The sequence below is a fragment of the Hemiscyllium ocellatum genome, chromosome 33, assembly GCF_020745735.1.
Source record: "Hemiscyllium ocellatum isolate sHemOce1 chromosome 33, sHemOce1.pat.X.cur, whole genome shotgun sequence".
Classification (NCBI taxonomy): domain Eukaryota; kingdom Metazoa; phylum Chordata; class Chondrichthyes; order Orectolobiformes; family Hemiscylliidae; genus Hemiscyllium; species Hemiscyllium ocellatum.
The window spans coordinates 16247635-16270998 of record NC_083433.1 but is presented as its reverse complement, the minus strand read 5'-3'; the positions used below and the strand labels follow the sequence as shown (position 1 = coordinate 16270998).

General features: G+C 48.1%; 1 protein-coding gene across 1 annotated transcript in view; it reads left to right on the top strand.

Moving 5' to 3' along the window:
- The first annotated feature begins 1332 nt into the window (after positions 1-1332).
- Positions 1333-23364, top strand: part of LOC132831256 (caspase recruitment domain-containing protein 11-like) — a 114030-nt gene continuing 91998 nt past the window's right edge. Inside the window, exons 1-2 of the mRNA XM_060849277.1 lie at positions 1333-1526; positions 19395-19619. Of these exons, the coding sequence (XP_060705260.1) occupies positions 1520-1526; positions 19395-19619 (232 nt within the window). The 5' untranslated portion in view covers positions 1333-1519. The remainder of the gene's footprint in view (positions 1527-19394; positions 19620-23364) is intronic.

Below are 23364 nucleotides of genomic sequence, written 5' to 3'. Positions count from 1 at the left end.
GGGCAAGTAAGTGTGACCAACATTGTCATGGGTCTGGAGTCACATGTAGGAGAAAGTGAGGACTGCAGATGCTGGAGATCAGAGCTGAAAAATGTGTTGCTGTAAAAGCGCAGCAGGTCAGGCAGCATCCAAGGAACAGGAGATTCGATGCTTTGGGCATAAGGAATGAGGAAGGTGTGCCAAGCAGGCTAAGCTAAAAGGTAGGGAGGAGGGACTTGGGGGAGGGGTGTTGGGAATACGATAGGTGGAAGGAGGTTAAGGTGAGGGTGATAGGCCGGAGAGGGGATGGGGGCGGAGAGGTCGGGAAGAAGATTGCAGGTCAAGAAGGCGGTGCTGAGTCCGAGGATTGGGACTGAGATAAGGTGGGGGGAGGGGAAATGAGGAAGCTGGAGAAATCGGAGTTCATCCCGTGTGGTTGGAGGGTTCCTAGGCGGAAGATGAGGCGCTCTTCCTCCAGGCGTCATGTTGCCATGGTCTGGCGATGGAGGAGGCCAAGGACCTGCATGTCCTTGGCGGAGTGTGAGGGGGAGTTAAAGTGTTCAGCCACGGAGCGGTTGGGTTGGTTGGTTGATGGAGTCACATGTAGGTTATTCCTGATGAAGGGCTTATGCTCAAAATGTCGACTCTCCTGCTCCTCAGATGCTGCCTGACCTGCTGTGCTTTTCCAGCACCAGACGCTTTGAATCTGATCTCCAGTCCTGTCTTTCCCAGATAAGAGTGACAGTTTCCTTCCCTAAAGGAACTTAGTGACCCAGATGAATCTTTTTGATAATGGCTTCACGGTCATCATTAGACTCCAAATTCTAAATATTTATTGAATACCAATTCCACCATGGTGGGATTTGAACCCAGGACCCCAGAACGCTACCTGGGTCTCTTGATGAACAGCCCAGTGATAATGGTTTCGGGTGGTCTTCTGCTAACACTCTGCATGTGGAGTCTGTGAGGGAAGGATGGATTGAGTGGGATTAATTAGACAATGCCTTTAAAGGGTTATCACAGGCAAGATGGCACGAACGGCCTGCTTTGGCGCTGTATGAGTCCATGGCATTCTGATGCTGAATCTCAATCTCCCTCCATCCCAAGTCGATAATCCTGGGTTCATAGGGAGCAGGAGACCTTAAGTTAATGCCAGCCCTGTTGTCCCCAGTACAGTCTGTGCTCCCGATTATATCCTGGGTCTGGAGATCCCAGCCTAGCCCGTGTCTTCATTTTAGACAGCGGTTCGGAAGTGGGAGGTCTTCACTTGGGATTGAAGGCTGTCAATGTTTACACCACACCCCCACATACCTCCGCCAGCTGAGCTTTCTGCAGTGTAGCTGCTCAGTCAGTGATCAGCTCTGATTCCAACCCCCCCTACCCCCCCCGGACTGGACCCTCAGCTGAGCAGAAAGACATAACTTCCCCTCTGTCCCCGACTTGGAGGTTGTTAACTCTTACCCCTGACACTGGTCTTTGTCTGAGCCCAGGACGACGCCGGGTTCTTCACTTTGGAGACAGTAGCTCGCTCCCCAGACACATGAATGGTAAGTTCGAAAACTTCCTTCAACACTATCGCTCCAGCCGGGGGCAGAGTGCGGGGTTGCGGAAGCTTTACACAAGCGATCCGGCTGTTTTTTGTGTGTGTTTCAAATATATATGATTATGTGTGTGTGTGTTTCTCTAAATGCGTGTGTTTCAAATGTATGTGTCTGTACATGTGTGTGTTTCCGTCAAATCTGTGTGTTTCTGTGTTTCTAATGTATCTGCATGCCTCTATGTGTTTCAAATGCATGTGTCTGTACATGTGTGTATTTCTGTCAAATCTGTATTTCTGTGTGTTTCTAATTTATCTGCGTGCCACTGTGTGTTTCAAATGCATGTGTCTGTACGTGTGTGTTTCTGTCAAATCTGTGTTTCTGTGTGTGTTTCTAAAGTATCTGCGTGCCTCTGTGTGTTTCAAATGTATGTGTCTGTATGAGTGAGTTTCTCTGTGTTTCTATAAAGTGTTCTGTGCATTTCAAATGTACGTGTATGTGTGTTTCTGTAAACGTGTGTTACTGTCTGGTATGCGTTTCAGTAAATGTGTGTTTCTGTGTGTGTTTGAAATGTATATGTCTGTCTGTATGTGTTTCTGTCAATGCGTGTGTGTTTCTGTCAATGTGTGTGCTTCTCTAAGTGTGTGTTGTTTCTGTTAGTGTATTTTTCTGTGTATGTGTGTTTCAATGTGTGTCTGAATGCATGTGTGTCTGTATATGTATTTGTGCTTCCGTATGTTGTATGTGTGCATGTATCTATAAGCTTCTTTGTCTGTTTCTGTGTTCCGTGTGTCTGTGTGTTTCAGCAAGTGTGTGTCTGTGTGTGGCCTATAGGAATGCGCTACTATCTGCTGACTGAAGGATCTCGATGCAATTTCCAGTGAAGCAAGAGCTCAGTAAGATGAGGAAGCAAGAGGCCAGAATTAATACATAGGAACATGATTGGTAGAGGAATTGAGTCCTGAGGTCATGTTGCAGTTGTATAAGACTCTGGTGCGGCCACATCTGGAGTATTGTGTGCAGTTTTGGTCGCCATACTATAGGAAGGATGTGGAGGCACTGGGACAGGTGCAGAGGAAGTTTACCAGGATGTTGCCTGGTATGGTAGGAAGATCGTATGAGGAAAGGCTGAGGCACTTGGGGCTGTTTTCATTGGAGAAAAGAAGGTTTAGGGGTGATTTGATAGAGGTGTACAAGATGATTAGGGGTTTAGATAGGGTTGACCATGAGAACCTTTTTCCACGTATGGTGTCAGATATTACGAGGGGGTGTAGCTTTAAATTAAGGGGTGGTAGGTATAGGACAGATGTTAGGGGTAGATTCTTTATTCAGCGAATCGTGAGTTCATGGAATGCTCTGCCAGTAGCAGTGGTGGACTCTCCCTCTTTAAGGGCATTTAAACGGGCATTGGATAGGCATATGGAGGATAGTGGGCTAGTGTAGGTTAGGTGGGCTTGGATCGGTGCAACATCGAGGGCCGAAAGGCCTGTACTGCGCTGTATTTTTCTATGTTCTATGTTCTATGACAGAAAATGTACAGTGTTTGTCTGGTTAGGAATTATCCATCTCAAATGCTACAATCAATCAAACGGGTCCAGCCTCGGTATTTGCTGTATTTAACAGCACCTCCCCTGACTGTGGCTGGGGATGTATGGATCTTGTTTGAGACTTGTTGCTCACCTCAGGATCCACAACCTCAGAGCAGAAGAATGCCATCCTCATTCCTGAGGATAAAGTTCTTTTAACAAGTCCTGGCACGTTGCTTTGTAAAAATGATGTACTCACCACAATTCAACTTTTATTTAAGTTTTTATCCAGCACCGTACTATTTAGTAGTGAATGGTAGCACACTATTATATTGCTGATCTAGAATTTAGAACCAGGCTGTTCAAATTCCGCTATAGCTACAGCATCAGCCCCTGCAGTGGGGCCCTGTCTCCATCTATTGTGTGCTCTCTTCTCCTGCTCTCCCTCTCCCCATCCCATCTTTAGCATGGACCTTTTTCCCTATCAGTTCTGGCCCGAAACGTCGAATTTCCTGTTCCTTGGATGCTGCCAGACCTGCTGTGCTTTAACCAGCAACGGCACAGTGGTTAGCACTGCTGCCTCACAGCGCCTAAGACCCGAGTTCAATTCCCGCCTCAGGCGACTGACTGTGTGGAGTTTGCACGTTCTCCCCGTGTCTGCGTGGGTTTCCTCCGGGTGCTCCGGTTTCCTCCCACAGTCCAAAGATGTGCGGGTCAGGTGAATTGGCCATGCTAAATTGCCCGTAGTGTTAGGTTAGGGGTATGGGTGTGTTGCGCTTCGGCGGGTCGGTGTGGACTTGTTGAGCCGAAGGGCCTGTTTCCACACTGTAAGTAATCTAATCTAAAACACATGTTCAGCTCTGATCTCCAGCATCTGCAGACCTCACGTTTTACTATGGAATCATAGAATTGAATCCCTTCAGAGTGGGAGTAGCCATTCAGCGCATCGCGTTCACACTGACCCTCCGAAGAGTATCCCACCCTCTCCACCTCATCCTGGCGTTTCCCATGGCTAACCCACACACTGTGAGGCAGCACTGCTGACCACTGAGCCAGGAGAAAGTGAGGACTGCAGATGCTGGAGATCAGAGCTGAAAATGTGTTGCTGGAAAAGCGCAGCAGGTCAGGCAGCATCCAAGGAGCAGGAGAATCGACGTTTCGGGCATGAGCCCTTCTGTAGAGGGAGGAAGAGAGCTTCTTCAAGGAAGGCATCCTTGCAAGAGGATTCGCAGTAGGTTAAAATCTTCTAGGAGAAAGTGAGGACTGCAGATGTTGGCGATCAGAGCTGAAAATGTGTTGTTGGAAAAGTGCAGCAGGCCTTTGAAGGGCTCATGCCCGAAACGTCGATTCTCCTGCTCCTTGGATGCTGCCTGACCTGCTGTGCTTTTCCAGCCACCCATTTTCAGCTCTAACCACTGAGCCACCTTGCTGGCTTAAGGTGAGAAGTAAATTAAAAGAAATAGAAGCATAAAAAACAGAAACAGAAGCAGACCATTTGGCTCTTCCAGGACAATTTAGCAAGGTCAATCCACCCTGACCCGCACAGCTTTGGACAAAACTGGAGCATCACGCAGACATGAGGAGAATGGGCAAACTCCACACAGTCGCCCAAGGCTGGGATTGAACCCACCCCCCTGGTGATGTGAGGCAGCAGTGCTAACCACTGAGCCACCATACTTGGCTGAGCTGGAAGTTTGGAACTGGGGTGAGGTGGGGGAAGGGGAAATAAGGAAACTGTTGAAGTCCATATTGATGCCCTGGGGTTGAAGTGTTCTGAGGCGGAAGGTGAGGCGATCATTCTCGATGCCATAGCCACAGTGTATCTGATGCACCCTCCACACAATCTCCACATTAAGAAATAATAAACCCATCCTCGATGAATGAACGGGAATTACTGATGTCTGGTTTTCCCATCTCCAGCCTCACCAGCGGTTCATATGTTACGCTCAGCATATAGGTCATCCTCTGGGCCCTTATGACCCTTACCTCAGATCAAGGGGCCAGGCCCCCACTGTGTGAGTGGGGTGAGGACAGATCTTTTAACAGTGAGGTGAGGAGAAATTCCTTCAGTCAAAGGCGTGTGAATCTTTGGAATTCTCATACCACAGGGGTTTATGCCCATTGGAGCTGATGAGAAGGAGAGATATTTGTGAAGGAGTGATAATAATATTATAGTTAAACCAAGTGGGGTCTAACATCTGTAGTTCACCTCATTGGGTGTAAGCCTCAATAAGGCATTTCAGGATCATGTTTGTGCCGAGTGAGATAGATGGATTATTGACAGAGAAAGCACCTTCACCCAATGAAAGAAACATGTGGCTTGGCTTGATGTTTCATGTGGCCTTGTTGTTATATCACCTACAACGTGTCATCAGATCTCTCATAAATTGGGGACTAACTGAGTCAGGCCTGGAGAGGAAGATGTTTTGCTGCGGTGGAATGATTCTGAAAGTGAAAGTGCCATGTTTTATCCAGAACAGCATCCTTACATCGATGGGTAAAAACAATGATGCTGGAAACCAGATTCTGGATTACAGCGGTGCTGGAAAAGCACAGCAGTTCAGGCAGCACCCGAGGAGCAGGAAAATTGACGCTTCGGGCCAAAAGCCCTTCATCAGGAATTCAGGCAGAGAGCCTGAAGGGTGGAGAGATAAATGAGAGGAGGGTGGGGGTGGGGGGAAAGTAGCATAGAGTACAATAGGTGAGTGGGGGAGGGGATGAAGGTGATAGGTCGGGGACGGGGGGAAGGTGGGGTGGATAGGTGGAAAAGAAGATAGGCAGGCATGGGGACAGTGCTGAGCTGGAAGTTTGGAACTTTAAAAGGACAGATCTTTTAACAGTGAGGTGAGGAGAAATTCCTTCAGTCAAAGGCGTGTGAATCTTTGGAATTCCCGTACCACAGGGGTTTATGAATGAAATTAAGGCGACTGATTAGCCTTGACAATATTGATTGGCAGCACAAACTCAAGGGCCTATATCCAGCTCCTATTTTATGATGTTCTTACATGGATCTAGATCTCCCTCAATATTACTCACCTCAAAGGGTTGTTCCAGGATAACATTTAACTGACAGCAAAGTTATTCAGGAGATACGGAATTCCTTTCTTGCCTCTGACCTTTTCCCTGACTTACAACCTTTCTATTTGACCGACATTTTCAGTTTTATACAGGGTCTGGTTTAGGGGCTCTCTGTGTTGCGTGCTTTCTTTTATTTGCTTGCGGGACATGGGCATCACTGGCTGGGCCCAGCATTTATTGCCCATCCCTAGTTGCCCCTTGAGAAGGTCGGGGTGAGCTGCCTTCTTGAACTGCAGCAGTCCACCTGCTGAGGGTTGACCACAATTTCCTCAGGGCGGGAATTCCAGGATTTTGACCCAGCAACAGTGACGGAATGGCGATATATTTCCCAGTCAGGATGGGGAGTGGTTTGGAGGGGAACTTGAAGAGGATGGTGTTCCCATGTATCTGCTGCCCAGGTCCTTCTGGATGGAAGTAGTTGTGGGTTTGGAAGGGTCTGAGAATCTTTGGTGAGTTTCTGCAGTGTGTCTTGTAGATGGTACACACTGCTGCTACCTAGCATCGGTGGTGGAGGGAGTGGATGCTTGTGGATGTGGTGCCAATCAAGTGGGCTGCTTTGTCCTGGATGGTATAAAGCTTCTTGAGTGTTGTTGGAGCTGCACCCATCCAGGGCAAGTGAGAAATATTCCATCACACTCCTGACTTGTGCCTTGTAGATGGTGGACAGGCTTTGGGGAGTCAGGAGATGAGGTCCTCATCACAGTATTCCTCAACTCCGTGAATCCGGTCAATCTGAATAGATGCAATACATTTTGGTTCAGTAATCTCGTTTCTCCTGGGATCATTCTCTCCCTCAGAGAGATGAGAGCTAATATAGATCGTCAAGATGGAGTAAATACAACTTGAATAAATACAACTTGAATCACATTGAGTTAAAATCTGAGTCAGAAAAGGGTTTGGATGGGCTCTAGTTTATATGGATTTTAGTTGAGGGGGGTGTGAGGTGCTGGGGAGGGGTTCGGATTATCGGATGGGGACCATGAAAGTATTGGAATACTCGGTTCCTTCTACCCTTCGCCATGTTTCTCTCATGACTCCCTCCCCCACAATAGGGTTGCTCTGAGTATCTATCTGATCCCTTCTGTCAATAGCCTTTACTCTGTTATTACAGAACACTTCATTTAATTGCAAAATGATTCCAGCACCAAAAGAAGCCATTCAGTCCACCAAAACTATGCTGGTCTTCTGCTAGAGCAACTCAGCACCACGGCCTCACCTGTAGCCCTCCAATATTTTTCCCTCTTTTAGACAATCATCCAGTCGCCTTTAGAAAGGCCTGGTCGAATTTATCTCCATGAGCCGAGCTGTCGGGAAGTACATTCTTGATCCTGACCTCTCACTGTGCAAACAAATGTCATTCATGTCATTTTTATTCCATCCCTGTTGTCTGGTTTGTGAGCATAAGATATACAGCTGACTGATCTAACACAGGCAAAGAAGGTTAGGCTGCTGTTTGTACCTGCCTCGTTCCGATAACATGTCCTAATCGAATGAGCATTCCCCAAGAGCTCCAATACTTTACCGCTCATGATAGTTTCAACTTTCATGCAGAAATAAGAGTCAAAAATTGACTTTAGCCCATGAGAGCAATAGCAGAGATGTGCCTCTCTGCCTCACTCCAACTGGGTGTTAGCCTCTTTAATATTTAAAGGGATGACACCTCTATTAGGGGGACAATAGGATTTCGCAGGATTCTTGACTCTTATAGAATATTATCTAAAGGTTCAATCAGTTGGAGAGGTGGTGGTGTGCAGGCACTGCATTAAAGATCCACCATTCAGAATAGAAAATAATAGCAGTACTCTGCTCGAGCTTTCAACATGATCATAGCTGGTCACTCAGCTCAGTCCCCAGTTCCCACATTTTTCCTTTGATTCCTTTAACCTGAAAAACTATGTTGAACTCCGTCTTGGAAACACTCAGTGTTTCCGCTTTTATGATTTCCTGAGGTGGACCCCATCACAATCTCCCTCACGCTCTGGTCCGACTCCCACTGTGACGCATGGTGAAATTTGGATTCAGTTCATTAACCTTTAAAGTAAAATGGTGTTCCTGTGTCAATTGTTGTAAAAACCCATCTGGTTCACGAATGGCTTTTAGGTAAGGAAACTGCCATCCTTACCTGGATCAGTTTACATGTGACTCCAGACCCACAACACTGTGTTATTGAGTCCTACAGCATGGAGTCAGGCCCTTTGGCCACACTGGTCCATGCTGATCAAAACATCCATCTATGCTGACCCCATTTCCCTGCACTTGCCCCATATCCTTCTAAACCTTCCCTATCCATGTATTTGTCCAAGTGCCTTTTAAATGGTGTCAACTGAGACTGAGCAGAAGAGAGCTGGGACTGAGTTGGGATAGAGCTGGGAGTGAGTTAGGTTAGAGCTGGGATTGAGCTGAGAGTCAGCTGGGAGTGAGGTGGGACAGAGCTGGGACTGAGTGGGGTTTGAGCTGGGAGTGAGCTGAGAGTGAGCTGGGAGTGAGCTGGGACAGAGCTGGGACTGAGTGGGGTTTGAGCTGGGAGTGAGCTGAGAGTCAGCTGGGAGTGAGGTGGGACAGAGCTGGGACTGCGTTGGGTTAGAGTTGAGAGTCAGCTGGGAGTGAGATGGGACAGAGCTGGGACTCAGTTGAGATAGAGCTGGGAGTGAGCTGGGAGTGAGATGGGACAGAGCTGGGACTGAGTGGGGTTTGAGCTAGGAGTGAGCTGAGAGTCAGCTGGGAGTGAGTTGGATTAGAGCTGAGAGTCAGCTGGGAGTGAGCTGAGAGTAAGCTGGGACAGAGCCGGGACAGAGCTGGGACTGAGTTGGGTTAGAGCTGAGAGTCAGCTGGGAGTGAGATGGGACAGAGCTGGGACTGAGTTGAGATAGAGCTGGGAGTGAGATGGGAGTGAGCTGAGACAGAGCTGGGACTGAGTGGGGTTAGAGCTGGGAGTGAGCTGGGAGTGAGATGGGACTGAGCTGGGACTCAGTTGAGATAGAGCTGGGAGTGAGCTGGAAGTGAGCAGGACAGCACTCGGCTGAGCTGGGAGTGAGCTGGGATAGAGCTAGAAGTGGGTTCAAACACCTGAAGTGGGTTCTAAACAATATCACATCCTGAGTGGATCTTTCTATCTGCTGTCAGTTCAACACTTGACTGCAGGCCCCTCCTGCTGATGAGGAAGTTGTTGAATGAATCAATATTTGACCAACGAAATTGCCTACGTGTCGATAGAGGAATGTATGATAAGGTTGAGGCTGTTTACCACAGGACCATGATTATACAGGGGTACAGAGCTGTATTTTTAGCTGCAGCACTGCTAATGTAAACAGGCTGACACAGAATAACATGACAGTGGCCTGTGTACTCCACCCTGCCCCATACCATTTGATCCCACAGGCAGGATTGTTGGCTGAGGGGACTGAGAGCCACAATTAATGTAATTGAAGGCCATGTGAGGCCTTGAGGAGGAGGTGGCCTGGGATTTTCCATGCTCGCTGGAGGAAGGTAGCGTGGCTCAGTGGTTAGCACGGCTGCCTCACAGTGCCAGAGTCCACACTGTCAATGTGGAGTCTACACACTGTCACCATGTGTTCTCCGTGGGTGCTCTGGTTAGAGTCTAACCGTGAATGTGGGGGTGGTTGGATGCTCTTCAGAGGGTCAGTGTGGACTCGATGGCCTCTTTCTGTGCGAACAGGATTTTTCAGACAATTTCTAGGACTGCATGGGGGCGAGGGAAGGTGGGGTGGAGGCAGTTTGAGTGTCTGATTATGGCAGAATCATTTAGGAGAATCCCTACAGTGTGGAAACAGGCCCGATCAATCCACCACCAACTCTCTGAAGAGCATCCACCCTGACTCACACCCCTACTCTATCCCTGTTACCCTGTGTTTTCCATGGCCAATCCACCCTAACTTGCACATCTCTGGACTGTGGGAGGAAACCCACGCGGACATGGGGAGAATGTGCAAACTCCACACAGACAGTCACCCCGAGGTTGGAATTGAACCTGAGTCCTTGGCACTGTGAGGGAAGCAGTGCTAACCACTGGGCCACCGTGCCACCCATGACAGACATAGAGACCCTCCTTGCCTATTTGAGTTAAACAGCAGATGCAGGCTACTCAGTGTCGTGATACCCACCAACGTCCCAATGTGGGGCAAGGTTGACAAGGCTCATTCCGTATTCGCTGTGGAGAGTCCACACAGCTAATCACGTCTCAAAATCACCTCAGGAGCTGGTCCAGAAGAGGTTCGCGAGAATGGTCCCAGGAATGAAGGGTTTAACATATGAGAAACATTTGAGGACTCTAGGACTATACTCAATGGTGTTTAGATGGATGATGGGGAATCTGATTGAAACTTACAGAATACTGAATGGGCCAAGACAGAGTGGATGCTGGGAAGATGTTCCCATTGGTGGGAGAGACTAGGACCCGAGGACACAGCCTTAGAGTAAAGGGCAGACCTTTTAGAATGGAGATAAGGAGAAACTTCTTCAGCCAGAGAGTGGGGAATCTGTGGAATTCACTGCCACAGAAGGCTGTGGGGGCCAGGTCAGTGAGTATATTTATGATGGAGATAGATAGGTTCTTGATTGTCATGGGGGTCAAGGGTTATGGGGAGAAAGCGGGAGAATGGGGTAAAGAAACCTATCAGCCATGACTGAATGGTGGAGAAGACTCGATGGGCTGATTGGCCTAATTTCTGCTCCTATGATCCTATGGTGTTAAAACGCCTGCGGCTGTGTCTGATAGATAGGTCTGGCTGTCTGATCTCTGCTGTTAATTTCACAATATTTATTTCCATAGGTTTAAGTGATTTTAACAGCTGTTGAAACTTGAAAGGACTTGGACGATTGATGTTGAACTGGAGGGAGGAGGGTTATCTTGAATACAGTGAAAACTTTTTCTTAAAGTTGTTTTTTATGTATCCAAATGTCAGTAGGGGGCTCATTGCTTCTATTCAGTGTAGATTGGCAATTGGGTACTGACTATCACAGTTTGGTATCAAAGACACGCCAGGGATGGAGAGAGGGGTTGAAAAGGATATTTGAGCATACCTTACCTGGAGTCAATTCACACTTTCAAAACTGAGATCGATAGATTCAGGTCAAGGTTCTAGAATAGACAGGCAGGAGGTTGGAGGAATGCAGCAAGCCAGGCAGCATCAGGAGGGACAGGCAGGAGGCTGGAGGAACACAGCAAGCCAGGCAGCATCAGGAGGGACAGGCAGGAGGCTGGAGGAACACAGCAAGTCAGGCAGTATCAGGAGGTGGAGAAGTCGATGTTTCGGGTGTAACCCTTCTTCAGGACTTCTGCACCTCCTGATGCTGCCTGGCTTGCTGTGTTTTCCCAGCCTCCTGCCTGTCCCCCCTTGATGCTGCCTGGCTTGCTGTGTTCTGCCAGCCTCCTGCCTGTCCCTCCTGATGCTGCCTGGCTTGCTATGTTCCTCCAGCCTCCTGCCTGTCCCTCCTGATACTGCCTGGCTTGCTGTGTTCTCCCAGCCTCCTGCCCGTCCCCCCTGATGCTGCCTGGCTTGCTGTGTTCTCCCAGCCTCCTGCCTGTCCCTCCTGATACTGCCTGGCTTGCTATGTTCTCCCAGCCTCCTGCCTGTCCCTCCTGATGCTGCCTGGCTTGCTGTGTTCTTCCAGCCTCCTGCCTGTCCCTCCTGATGCTGCCTGGCATGCTGTGTTCCTCCAGCCTCCTGCCTGTCCCTCCTGATACTGCCTGGCTTGCTGTGTTCCTCCAGCCTCCTGCCTGACCCTCCTGATACTGCCTGGCTTGCTGTGTTCCTCCAGCCTCCTGCCTGTCCCTCCTGATACTGCCTGGCTTGCTGTGTTCCTCCAGCCTCCTGCCTGTCCCTCCTGATACTGCCTGGCTTGCTGTGTTCCTCCAGCCTCCTGCCTGACCCTCCTGATACTGCCTGGCTTGCTGTGTTCCTCCAGCCTCCTGCCTGTCCCTCCTGATGCTGCCTGGCTTGCTGTGTTCTCCCAGCCTCCTGCCTGTCTATTTTGGATTTCAGCATTTGCAGTTATTTTGTCTCTAACTGAGGTTCTAGAATAAGCATTAAAAGACCAAGGTAGGTAGAAGGAGATATTATGTAGATTACAGGTACTTTAATTGTAGAACAACCTTGTGGGGCAGAATGACCTGTTAGAGATTCTATTGTAATTACACCCACATTCTGGGAGTTCAAGAGGGAAGGTGTGTGGGAGCTGTTGTCTGAGCTACATTAGTTTCAAAGCCCAAAATGTTTTGGGAGAGTCCCCAGTTAAAGGAGACATCAGATCCTAGATTTGTGGGAAGGGAGGGTTGCAACTTGGATTTCTGGCTGTGACTTCAGTTTGTTGAAGGAAACAAAGCTGTTCTAGGACAAAAGTACGCACATGCATATACACACACATATATGCACATACACATATGTACACACACGTACACACACATACATGCACATACACATATGTACACATACGTACATACACATACATACACATATGTGCACACACATACACATACATGCACATACACATATGTGCACGCGCGTACATACACATACATGCACATACATATATGTACACACACGTTCATACACATACATACACATACATGCACATACACGCGTACACACACTTATACGCATATATAAGGACCTACACACACACACACACACACACACACACACACACACACACACGCACACACAGGCCCACACACAGACTGCTATGAGCCAGGGTTAGGAGATACGGCAGGAGTACGTCTGAGTCTATTATGCCCACATCTGTGAAGTTTATTCATTTTGCCTTGGGATTTAGGTGTCAATGGTGAGGCCAGCATGTACTGCCCATCCCCAATTGCTGTGGGCCTGGAGTCACATGAAATCCAGATGAGGCAACAATGGCAGGTTTCCTTCTCTAAATGTCAGCACTGAACCAGACGGGTTTTCAAAGACAACTATGGTGTGATGAGGCTGGAATCTAATAAGGGATTGTGGGATATGGTGAGAAGTGTGGCAGAGTGGGACAGGAAGCTGGCTGGGGCCCACCTTGATGTTGGCAGCATCTCGCTCCATGATGAGATTTTCACTGGGCAGCAGTGAAGCGTAAGTTGATGGGGAACCAGTGCTCATCAAGGCCTGGTTAATGAAATAATTTGGCCATTTTAACAAACCCGCCAAACGACAAGGAAGCCAGCTCATGTCCCTTGTACACACTGAACAAGCTAGCTGTTGGGAAAACTCGAACTGGAGCAGCTACCTGACGGACTGAGCTCGCCTCTTACTCTGAACGGCCTCCATGTTGCCGGCGATCAAACCGCAGACCAGGACCCGATCCACGGGCACCAGCTAAAAGCATGCCCCCTTCCCCCACAGACATTGGCATCCAGCAAGCCCTTCACTACCCTCCTGGAACTCTGGCTGCACACTGTCAGCGACCTCTGGAGGCACTGGCTAGCACTCCAGATGGCACCAGCGAAGAAGGATGTCATCAGGAGCATTCTGAACACAGGAAGAGGCCACCTAGCTCACAGGCTGGACCAGGCTCCCATGTTTATGTAGCATTCACTCACTCTGAGCCTACCTCGATGCTCCCTGCCTTGCACTGCCTCCGCTTGGCTTTTTGCCCTCAAGCCCCTCCCCCCTCCATCCATCCCCCTCCCCCATCCCTCCCCCACCCCTATCCCCTTCCCCCACATTCCCCCATCCCCGCCCCATCGCCCCTTCCCCCATCGCCCCTTCCCCATCACCTCTTCCCTCATCCCCACCCCCCTCCCCCACCCCTATCCCCTCTCCCCCGCCCCTATCCCCTCTCCCCCGCTCCCATCCCCTCTCCCCTGCCCCCATCCCTTCACCAACATCCTGCAGCATTATTGTGATTAAGATACAGAGCCAGGTAGGTGATCACAGTGGTTAGTCAAGTCAAAGGGGTAGCCGTCATAGAATCCCTACACACATGTACACGCATGTACACACATGTACATGCAGGTACTCCCCTGGAAGCAGGCCATTCGACCCATCAAGTCCCCACTGACCCTCCAATGAGGAGCACCCCAACCAGACTCACCCCCTCCCCTCCCGGAACACCACATTTCCCATGGCTAACCCACCTAGCCTGCACATCCCTGAATGCTACGGGCAATTTCCCATGGCTAATCCACCTGAGATGCACAGCTCTGGGAGGAAACCAGAGCACTGCTGCCTCACAACGCCAGGGATCCGGGTTCGATTCCCACCTCAGGCGACTCTCTGTGTGGAGTTTGCACATTCTCTCCGTGTCTGTGTGGGCTTCCTTCGCGAGATCTGGTTTCCTCCCACAATCCAAAATGTGCAGGTTAGGGTGAACTGGCCACTGTTCAGGGATGTGTAGGTTAGGTGAATTAGTCAGGGGGTAAATGTAGAGTAATGAAGAGTAGATTTAGGTGGGATACCCTTCGGTGTGGACTTGTTGGGCTGAAGGGTCTGTTTCCACACTGTAGGGATGCAATAATAATAAATCCATGCAGAAATGGGAGAACATGCAAACTCCAACAGTTACTCAAGGGTAGAATCGAACCCAGGTCCCTGGCACTGTGAGGCAGCTGTGCTAACCACTAAGCCATGATGCAGGTTACCAGTCAGGGTCAGGTCCCTCTCCATGTTAGCTTGGAGGAGCTGGATGTCAGGCAGCCCACCAGGTGGCTTGATTTTTTTCCCTCCAGGAGTGAGAGAGAAGGCGGTATTATAGGAGACAGGAGTGGGTGCACAGCTGTGGTTTGATTAGATTTATTGTGGTCACGTGTACCTGGGTACAGTGAAAAGTTTTGTTTTGTGTGCAGTACAGGCAGACCATAGCATACAAAGTGCATCAGGGTAATAGAACAGAGTGAGGAATACAGTGTAACAGCTGCAGAGAAGGTGCACAGAGAGTGAGATCAACATTAGATTTGAAATTTGGGAGGTCCATGCAGAAGTCTAATAACAGCGGGGAAGAAGCTGTTCTTGAATCTGATGGTACATGTTTTTAAACTTTTGTATCTTCTGCCCAATGGAAGAGGATGGAAGAGATTATAACGGGGGAGGATGGGAGAGGGGGCGGTGGTGATGATTTTGGCTGCCTTTCTGAGGCAGTGGGAAGTATAGATGGAGTCAGTGGATGGAAGGTTAGTTTGTGTGGTGGTTTGGACTGTGTTCACAGCTCTCTGTAGTTTCTAGCGGTCCTGGGCAGAGCAGTTGCCGTAGCAGGCTGTGATACAGCAGATCACAGATAGAATGCTTGCTATGGTGCAGCTATCAAAATTGGTAAGAGACTTCATGGATGTGCTGAATTTCCTTAGCCTCCTGAGGAAGTAGAGGTGTTGCTGGGTTTTCTTGACCATCACATCAACGTGGGTGGTCCAGCATGGATGATGGTCACTCCCAGGGACTCGACGCTCTCCACCATCTCTACCTCAGCACCATATTGCAGAGGGCATGTTGGGTTAGTGAGGGTGAGAGTGAGAGATAGGGGAAGCCCCTATATGAGTTTTTTGCTTCGGTTTTCATCAAGGAAAGGGAACTTGATGTCAATGAAAACTTAGCGGAGCTGGGATACAGTGTTGACCAGATCAAGATCGATGACATTGACGTGCTAGAAATTTTGGAAAACATTAAGATTGATAAGTCTCCAGGGCCAGACCAGATTGATCCTAGGCTGCTCCGGGAAGCGAGAAAGGAGGTTGCTAAGCCGCTGGCGAGGATATTTGACCCCTCACTCTCCACAGGAGTCATACCAGAGGATTGGAAGGAGGTGAGTGTTGTTCCTCTTTTCAAGAAGGGCAATTACAGACCAATCAGTCTTACATCTGTGGTCAGCAAAGTTTTGGAAAGAATTCTGAGGGATAGGATTTATGACTATTTGGCAAAGCATAGTGTAATTAAAGGCAGTCAGCATGGCTTTGTGAGGGGCAGGTCATGCCTCACAAATCTTATTGAGTTCTTTGAGGAGGTGTCAAGACAGGTCGGCGACGGTCAAGCAGTGGATGTGGTGTGCGTGGACTTCAGCAAGGCACTTGATAGGGTTCCCCAGGGTAGGCTCATTCATAACATCAGGAAGTATGGGATACAGGGAGATTTGGCTATCTGGATTCAGAATTGGCTGGCTGAGAGAAGGCAGAGAGTGGTTGGAGATGGAAAGTATTCTGCCAGTTAGACAGTGTTGAGTGGGGGCCCACAGGGCTCTGTTCTTGGGCCTCTGCTCTTTGTAGTTTTCATAAATGACTTGGATGAGGAGGTTGAGGGGTTGGTTAGTAAATTTACAGATGACACAAAGGTTGGCAGTGTCGTCAATAGTATAGAGGGCTACTACAGGCTGCAGCGTGACATAGACAGGATGCAGAGCTGGGCTGAGAAATGGCAGATGGAGTTCAACCTGGATAAATGTGAAGTGATGCATTTTGGAAGGTCAAACTCGAATACTGAATATAGGATTAAAGACAGGATTCTTGTCAGTGTGGAGGAACAGAGGGGTCTGGGTGTGCAAGTACATAGATCCCTCAAAGTTGCCACCCAAGGGGATAGGGTTGTTCTGAAAGCATATGGTGTTTTGGTTTTCATTAACAGGGGGATCGAGTTTAAGAGCCACAAGGTTATGCTGCAGCTCTACAAATCCCTGGTGAGACCACACTTGGTATATTGTGTCCAGTTCTGGTCACCCCACTATCAGAAAGATACAGAGGCTTTGGAGAGGGTGCAAAGAAGGTTTACCAGGACTGGAGGGCTTGTCTTATGAAGAAAGGTTGAATAAGCTCGGACTTTTCTCTCTGGAGAGAAGGAGGAAGAGAGGAGACCTGATCGAGATATACAAGATAATGAGAGGAATAGATAGAGTCAATAGCCAGAGACTTTTTCCCAGGGCAGGATTGACTGGTAAGAGAAGTCATAGTTTGAAGATATTAGGAGGAAGGTATAGAGGAGATGTCAGAGGTAGGTTATTTTACGCAGAGAGTTGTGAATGCATGGAATGTGTTGCCAGCGGTGGTGGTGGAAGCAGAGTCATTAGGGACATTGAAGTGACTGTTGGACATGCACATGGAGAGCAATGAGTTGAGGGGTGCGTAGGTTAAGTTATTATATTTTACATTAGGATTAAATCTCAGCACAACATTTTGTGCCAAAGGGCCTGGTTCTATGCTGTACTTTTCTATGTTCTATGTTCTAAAACATTGCAAGCCATAATGAGAGTGGGAGAGCTTGGTGGGAGGAGGGTGCAGCTACAGAGATAGACTGAGTGTGAGGTATTGGAGAGAAGATGGTGGTACTAATCCTGGCAGAGTGAAGATGGTCATTATCCTTCCTCCTACACTGGGCATTCCTTCAGGCAACTGAGACTGCTATAACCTGCAGAGCAACCTTAAACCAAGATGGCAAGTGTGGAAGGGGTGCTGGTGAATTCTGGGATATCTGCTGAGGCACAAGTTGTTCCAGGAATAGCACATGAGACAGAAAACGCACACAAGAGATGCCACAGGGGGACGGTAAGTAATGAACGAGGCTGGGTTTGGTAAGATACATTGAGAAATGTTGCAGAGAAAAACTCTCCCAACAAATTCAACATAACCAAAAAAAATCAGTCCATAGTCAGCATTCCTAGTGAGCTTCCAACATCACATTTCACTCATTGGACATAAACCCACCAGCCATATGATGATTCAAACCTATAATCCCAATGCATTAGTCCATGCCTCCGGTTTCCTGGTCCGTTGATATTACCCCTTCACCAGCTTCAAACTACTGCAGGAGGTGACCTGAAGGCTAAATCCTGGATGAAGGAAAGACTTGCATTCATCCTGAGGAAGACGGTGCCTGCAGGTTGTTGTGAGTGAATGTCGTGCTATCTGTGACAAGGTGGCTGTCAGTTTACCCAGGAGGACAGCCTTTATTGTATGGACTGTTTAAAGTGTAATCAATAGTTTCTGTTGAGTACAATTTGCCTGTTAAAGCAGATTTCATTTATGTTGATTTGGTTTGTTTGTTGAAGTGAAAGTTGGAACGAGTGAAATCGTGTTCATCAATTTCTTTTGCCGTTGTTTGGTTCATTTAGGTTCTCGGTCTCAATAAGAAGTTATAACATTATCTTTCAGTTTCTGAAGGACATGAGTGAACATGTTGTGTTGTTACATGCAGGAAGCAGATTTCATAAACTCAATTTCCTAACTTACTTTGCAAACAATTTGAATTTACAGTTTCAAAAATTGCTCATTTGGAAACAAAACTTGAGAGCAATTCACCTTCACCATGTGATGTTCAGGAATCCTGGTGGAAGGCGGTGTGTGTCTCTGTGTGTCTGTGTGTGTGAGAGAGAGATCAGTATCTGTGTGTGTGAGAGAGAGAGAGAGGTCGGTGTCTGTGTGAGAGAGAGAGAGGTCGGTGTCTGTGTGAGAGAGAGAGAGGTCAGTGTCTGTGTGTGCAAGTGTGTGTGTGTGAGAGAGAGAGAGAGAGATCAGTGTCTGTGTGTGTGTGTGTGAGAGAGAGAGAGATCAGTATTTGTGTGCGTGCGAGCGTGTGCGTGTGAGAGAGAGATCAGTGTCTGTGCATCTGTGTGTGAGAGAGAGATCAATTATGTTTGTGTGTGTGTGTGAGAGAGAGAGAGATCACTGTGTGTGTCTGAGAGAGAGAGAGAGATAGTGTCTGTGTGAGAGAGAGAGAGAGAGAGAGAGAGATCAGTATCTGTGTGTTTATGTGTTAGAGGTCAGTGCTTGTGAGAGAGAGACATCAGTATCTGTGTGTATCTGAGAGAGAGATCAGTATGTGTGAGTGAGTAAATGATGACTAACTGTGTATGTGTGTGTGTGAGAAAGAAATCAGTGTCTGTGTGTGTGTCTATCCCTCTGTGTGTATCAGTGTGTGTGTGTCCATATGGTGACTGTGACTGAGGTGGCATGGGGGTGCCAGAATGACTCTTATCTGGACTGTAACACATTGCAGTAACCAGCCAACACCCTCTTTAAAGATTATTTTTGCAGATGATAAAACTCCAAACAAAATGCTGCCTTGAGCAAGATTCTAAAATAAAGCAGGAGTGGCAGCTGAAACCTTTCCAAGAGCAATGATTTACTCTGATAATGCACATTCCACGTCAGAAACATCTCAGGAGCTGCTCATGTGTTTGTCTGAAGGAAATGGAGATCAAGGCTGGGGGATTTGAGGCCAGTCATGTTGCTGGATTTTGAGACTTGGTTTGCTCACGCTCCCGTGCAGCTCCCCTGGCAGCATTGGCCTTATCGAGGGTGCTATGTAAATGCAGTTGTGGAGTGTCTGAAGTAAACTCTGTTCTTTCCCAGCTGAAAAGGAGACGATGGAGGGTGACGATAGCCTGACCTGGGAGGGGGAAGAGGACGAACAGGAGCAGCTGTGGGAGAAAATTGAGAGCAAGCGCCACATTCTGACCAAGACCATCTACCCCAGCAAGCTGACGGCGTACCTCCGGCAGTGCAAAGTCATCGACGAGGAGGACGAGGATGAGATCCTATGCTCCCACCTGCTGACCTCCCGAAGGGCTCGTGCAAGTAAGCCGACTCAACTTAACCCCCTTTTCTCTGGCAGGTCGTCCCCTTTCAATGTCATTGGCCGCTCTGAGCCAGATCTTCACCACGCACTCCCACCCCCTCCACATGAAAGTCACAGCATCCCGACAATGCAGCAAGAGGCCGTTCGGCCCATCAAGCCTGCAGTGACCCTCACCCCATACATCATCACACCTAGCCCACACCTCCATCCTATACCCCATCACCCCTGAACCAACCCCTTCCTTCCACTGACTCTGTTTGTCAGTAAAATAAATAATTTGGATGGGAATAGAGGAGGCATGGTTGGGAAATTTGCACACAACACCAAAATTAATGGCACAGTGGACAGTGAAGTAGGTTATCAAAGATTACAGAGGGATCTTGATCAAATGGGTCAATGGGCTGAAAAATGGCAGATGGTGTTCAACCTGGATAAATGCGGGGTGTTGCATTTTGATAAAACAAACAAGGGGAGGGCTTATACAATTAATGGTAGGGCCCTGGGTAGTGTTGTAGAACAGGGGGACCTAGGGGCTCTGGTACGTAAGTCTATGAAATTTGCATCACATATAGATAGGGTCAAAATGTGTGATGCTGGAAAAACATAACTGATCGGGCAGCATCCAAGGAGCAGGAGAGTCAATGTTTCGAGTATTAGCTCTTCATCAGGAATGTTCTTATGCTCGAAACGTCGACTCTCCTGCTCCTCGGATGCTGCCTGACCAGCTGTGCTTTTCCAGCACCACACGTTTAGACTTTGATCTCTAGCATCTGCAGTCCTCACTTCCTCCCAGTCACATATAGACAGGGTGGTTAAAAAAGTGTTTAGCACGCTGGATTTTATTGCTCAGTCCTGGGACATGATGTTGAGATTGTAGAGGACCTTGGTGAGGTCTCTTCTGGGATACTGTGTCCAGTTCTGGTCCAGTTCTGTTATAGGAAGGATATTATCAAACTGGAAGGACTCAGAAGAGATTTACCAGGATGTTGACAGGAATGCAGGGTTTGAGTTATAAGGAGAGGCTGGATAGGCTGGGACTTTTTTTTACTGGAGTGTGGGAGTTGAGAGCTGACCTTATAGAGGTTTAGAAAATCATGAGGTCTATTGATAGGGTTCATGGTGGGTGTCTTTTCCCTAAGATGGGGGATTTCAAGACTCGGGAGCATATTTTTAAGGTGAAAGGAGAGAGATTTTAATAAGACATGAGAGGCGACGTTTTTACACAGAGAGTGGTTCGTGTGTGGAATGAACTTCCTGAGAAAGTGGTGGATGCAGGTGCAGTTACAATGTTTAAAAGACATTTGGATTAGTGCATGAATAGGAAGGGTTTGGAGGGATATGGACCAGGAACAGGCAGGTGGGACTAGTTTAGTTTGGGATTATGGTCAGCATGGACTGGTTGGGCCGAAGGGTCTGTTTCTGTCCTGTGTGATTCTACCACACAACACTTCCCGCTGCCTTGGGAAAGCACCCAACATAATCAAAGACTCCTCCCACCCCAGTTATACTCTCTTCCACTCTCTCCTGTTGGGCAGAGGAGTTTGAAAACACATACCAACATATTCAGGAACAGCTTCTTCCCTGCTGTTATCAGACTTGCGAACGGACCTCTCATATATTCGAGTTGATCTTTCTCTGCACCTTCTCTGTAGCTGTAACACTATATTCTACATTCTGCTCCATCACCCTGATGTACTTATGATTTGCCAGGATAGCATGCAGAACAATACTCTTTGCTGCATCTCAATACATATTGCATGCAATTCTGGTCTCCTTCCTGTCAGAAAGATGCTGTGAAACTTGAAAGGGTTCAGAAAAGATTTACAAGGATGTTGCCAAGGTTGGAGGGTTTGAGCTACAGGGAGAGGCTGAACAGGCTGGGGCTGTTTTCCCTGGAGCGTCGGAGGCTGAGGGGTGACCTTATAGAGGTTTATAAAATCATGAGAGACATGGATAGGATAAATAGACAAAGTCTTTTCCCTGGGGTCGGGGAGTCCAGAACTAGAGGGCATAGGTTTAGGGTGAGAGGGGAAAGATATAAAAGGGACCTAAGGGGCAACTGTTTCAAGCAGATGGTGGTGTGTGTATGGAATGAGCTGCCAGGGGAAGTGGTGGAGGCTGGGACGAGTTGGACTGAAACGGCTGCTTCTGTGCTGTACATCTTTATGACTCTATGACATGTGACAATAATGATTTAAATTCCCCATGACTAACCCACCTAACCTGCACAATTTAACATGACTAATCGACCTAACCTGCACACCTTTAGACTGAGGAAGGAAACCCAGACAGACACAGGAAGAACATGCAAACTCTCCACAGACAGTCACCCAAAGCTGGAATCAAACCCGGGTCCCTGACACTGTGAGGCAGCAGGGCTAACCACTGAGCCACTGTGCGGACCAAGCTGGCCTGACATTAGAACAGATCTCAGACTGAAGCATTCTCGAATTTTTAATTAGTTTTCTCTCTCTCATCTCTGTCAGCTTCTGACCTTCCCACCACTATAGCGCCGATCTGCGAACTCTCTCTCGAGTCATAGAGATATACAGCACGAAAACAGACCCTTCGGTCCAACTTATCCACACTGACCAGATATCCCAACCTAATCTAGTCCCACTTGCCAGCACCCGGCCAATATCCCTCTAAACCTTTGCTATTCATATACCCATCCAAATGCTTCTTAAATGTTGTAATTGTACCAGCCTCCACCACTTCCTCTGGCAGCTCATTCCATACATGTACCACTCTCTGCATGAAAAAGTTGCCCCTTAGGTCTCTTTTATATCTTTCCCCTCTCACCCTAAACCTATGCCCTCTAGTTCTGGACTCTCCCACCCTAGGTAAAAGACTATGTCTATTTATCCTATCCATAATTTTGTAAACCTCTATAAGGTCACCCCTCAGCCTCCGATGCTCCAGGGACAGCAGCCCCAGCCTGTTCAGCCTCTCCCTGTAGCTCAGATCCTCCAACTCTGGCAACATCCTTGTAAATCTTTTCTGAACCCTTTCAGATTTTACAACATTCTTTCCAATAGAAAGGAGACCAGAATTGCATGCAGTATTTCAAAAGTGGCCAAATCAATGTCCTGTACAGTCGCAACATGACCTCCCAGCTCCTGTACTCAATACTCTGACCAACAAAGGAAAGCATACCAAACGCCTTCTTCACTATCCTATCTTCCTGTGATTACTTTTAAGTAGCTATGAACCTGCACTCCAATATCTCTTAGTTCAGCAACACTGCCCAGGACCTTACCATTAAGTGTATAAGTCCTGCCTTGATTTGCCTTTCCAAAATGCAACACCTTGCAGTTATCTAAATTAAACTCTATCTGCCACTCCTTGGCCCATTGGCCCATCTGATTAAGATCCCATTGTACTCTGAGGTAACCTTCCTCGCTGTCCACTACACCTCCAATTTTGGTGTCATCTGCAAACTTACTGACTATACCTCCTGAAGGCTTGATATCTGCCCACCCCACCTTTACCAAGCTCCCCCACCACCACCCCTCAGATTCAGTTGTTTCTGTCCCACCCCTGTCCATTTGTACCCTCATCCGTCTTGACGAGGTGCCCTGGTAGAATTGCCAACTGGTGTTCTGTATCAACTACAGTTTGTTTCAAGGAATGATGCCTTAAAGGATAGGGCACCCAGAATCAATGGGGGTGTTGGTGACAAGGGGGAAATAAAACCTTCCTGGACTGAAAGACATGACGGAACCCTTCTCAGAGTCTGAGTGC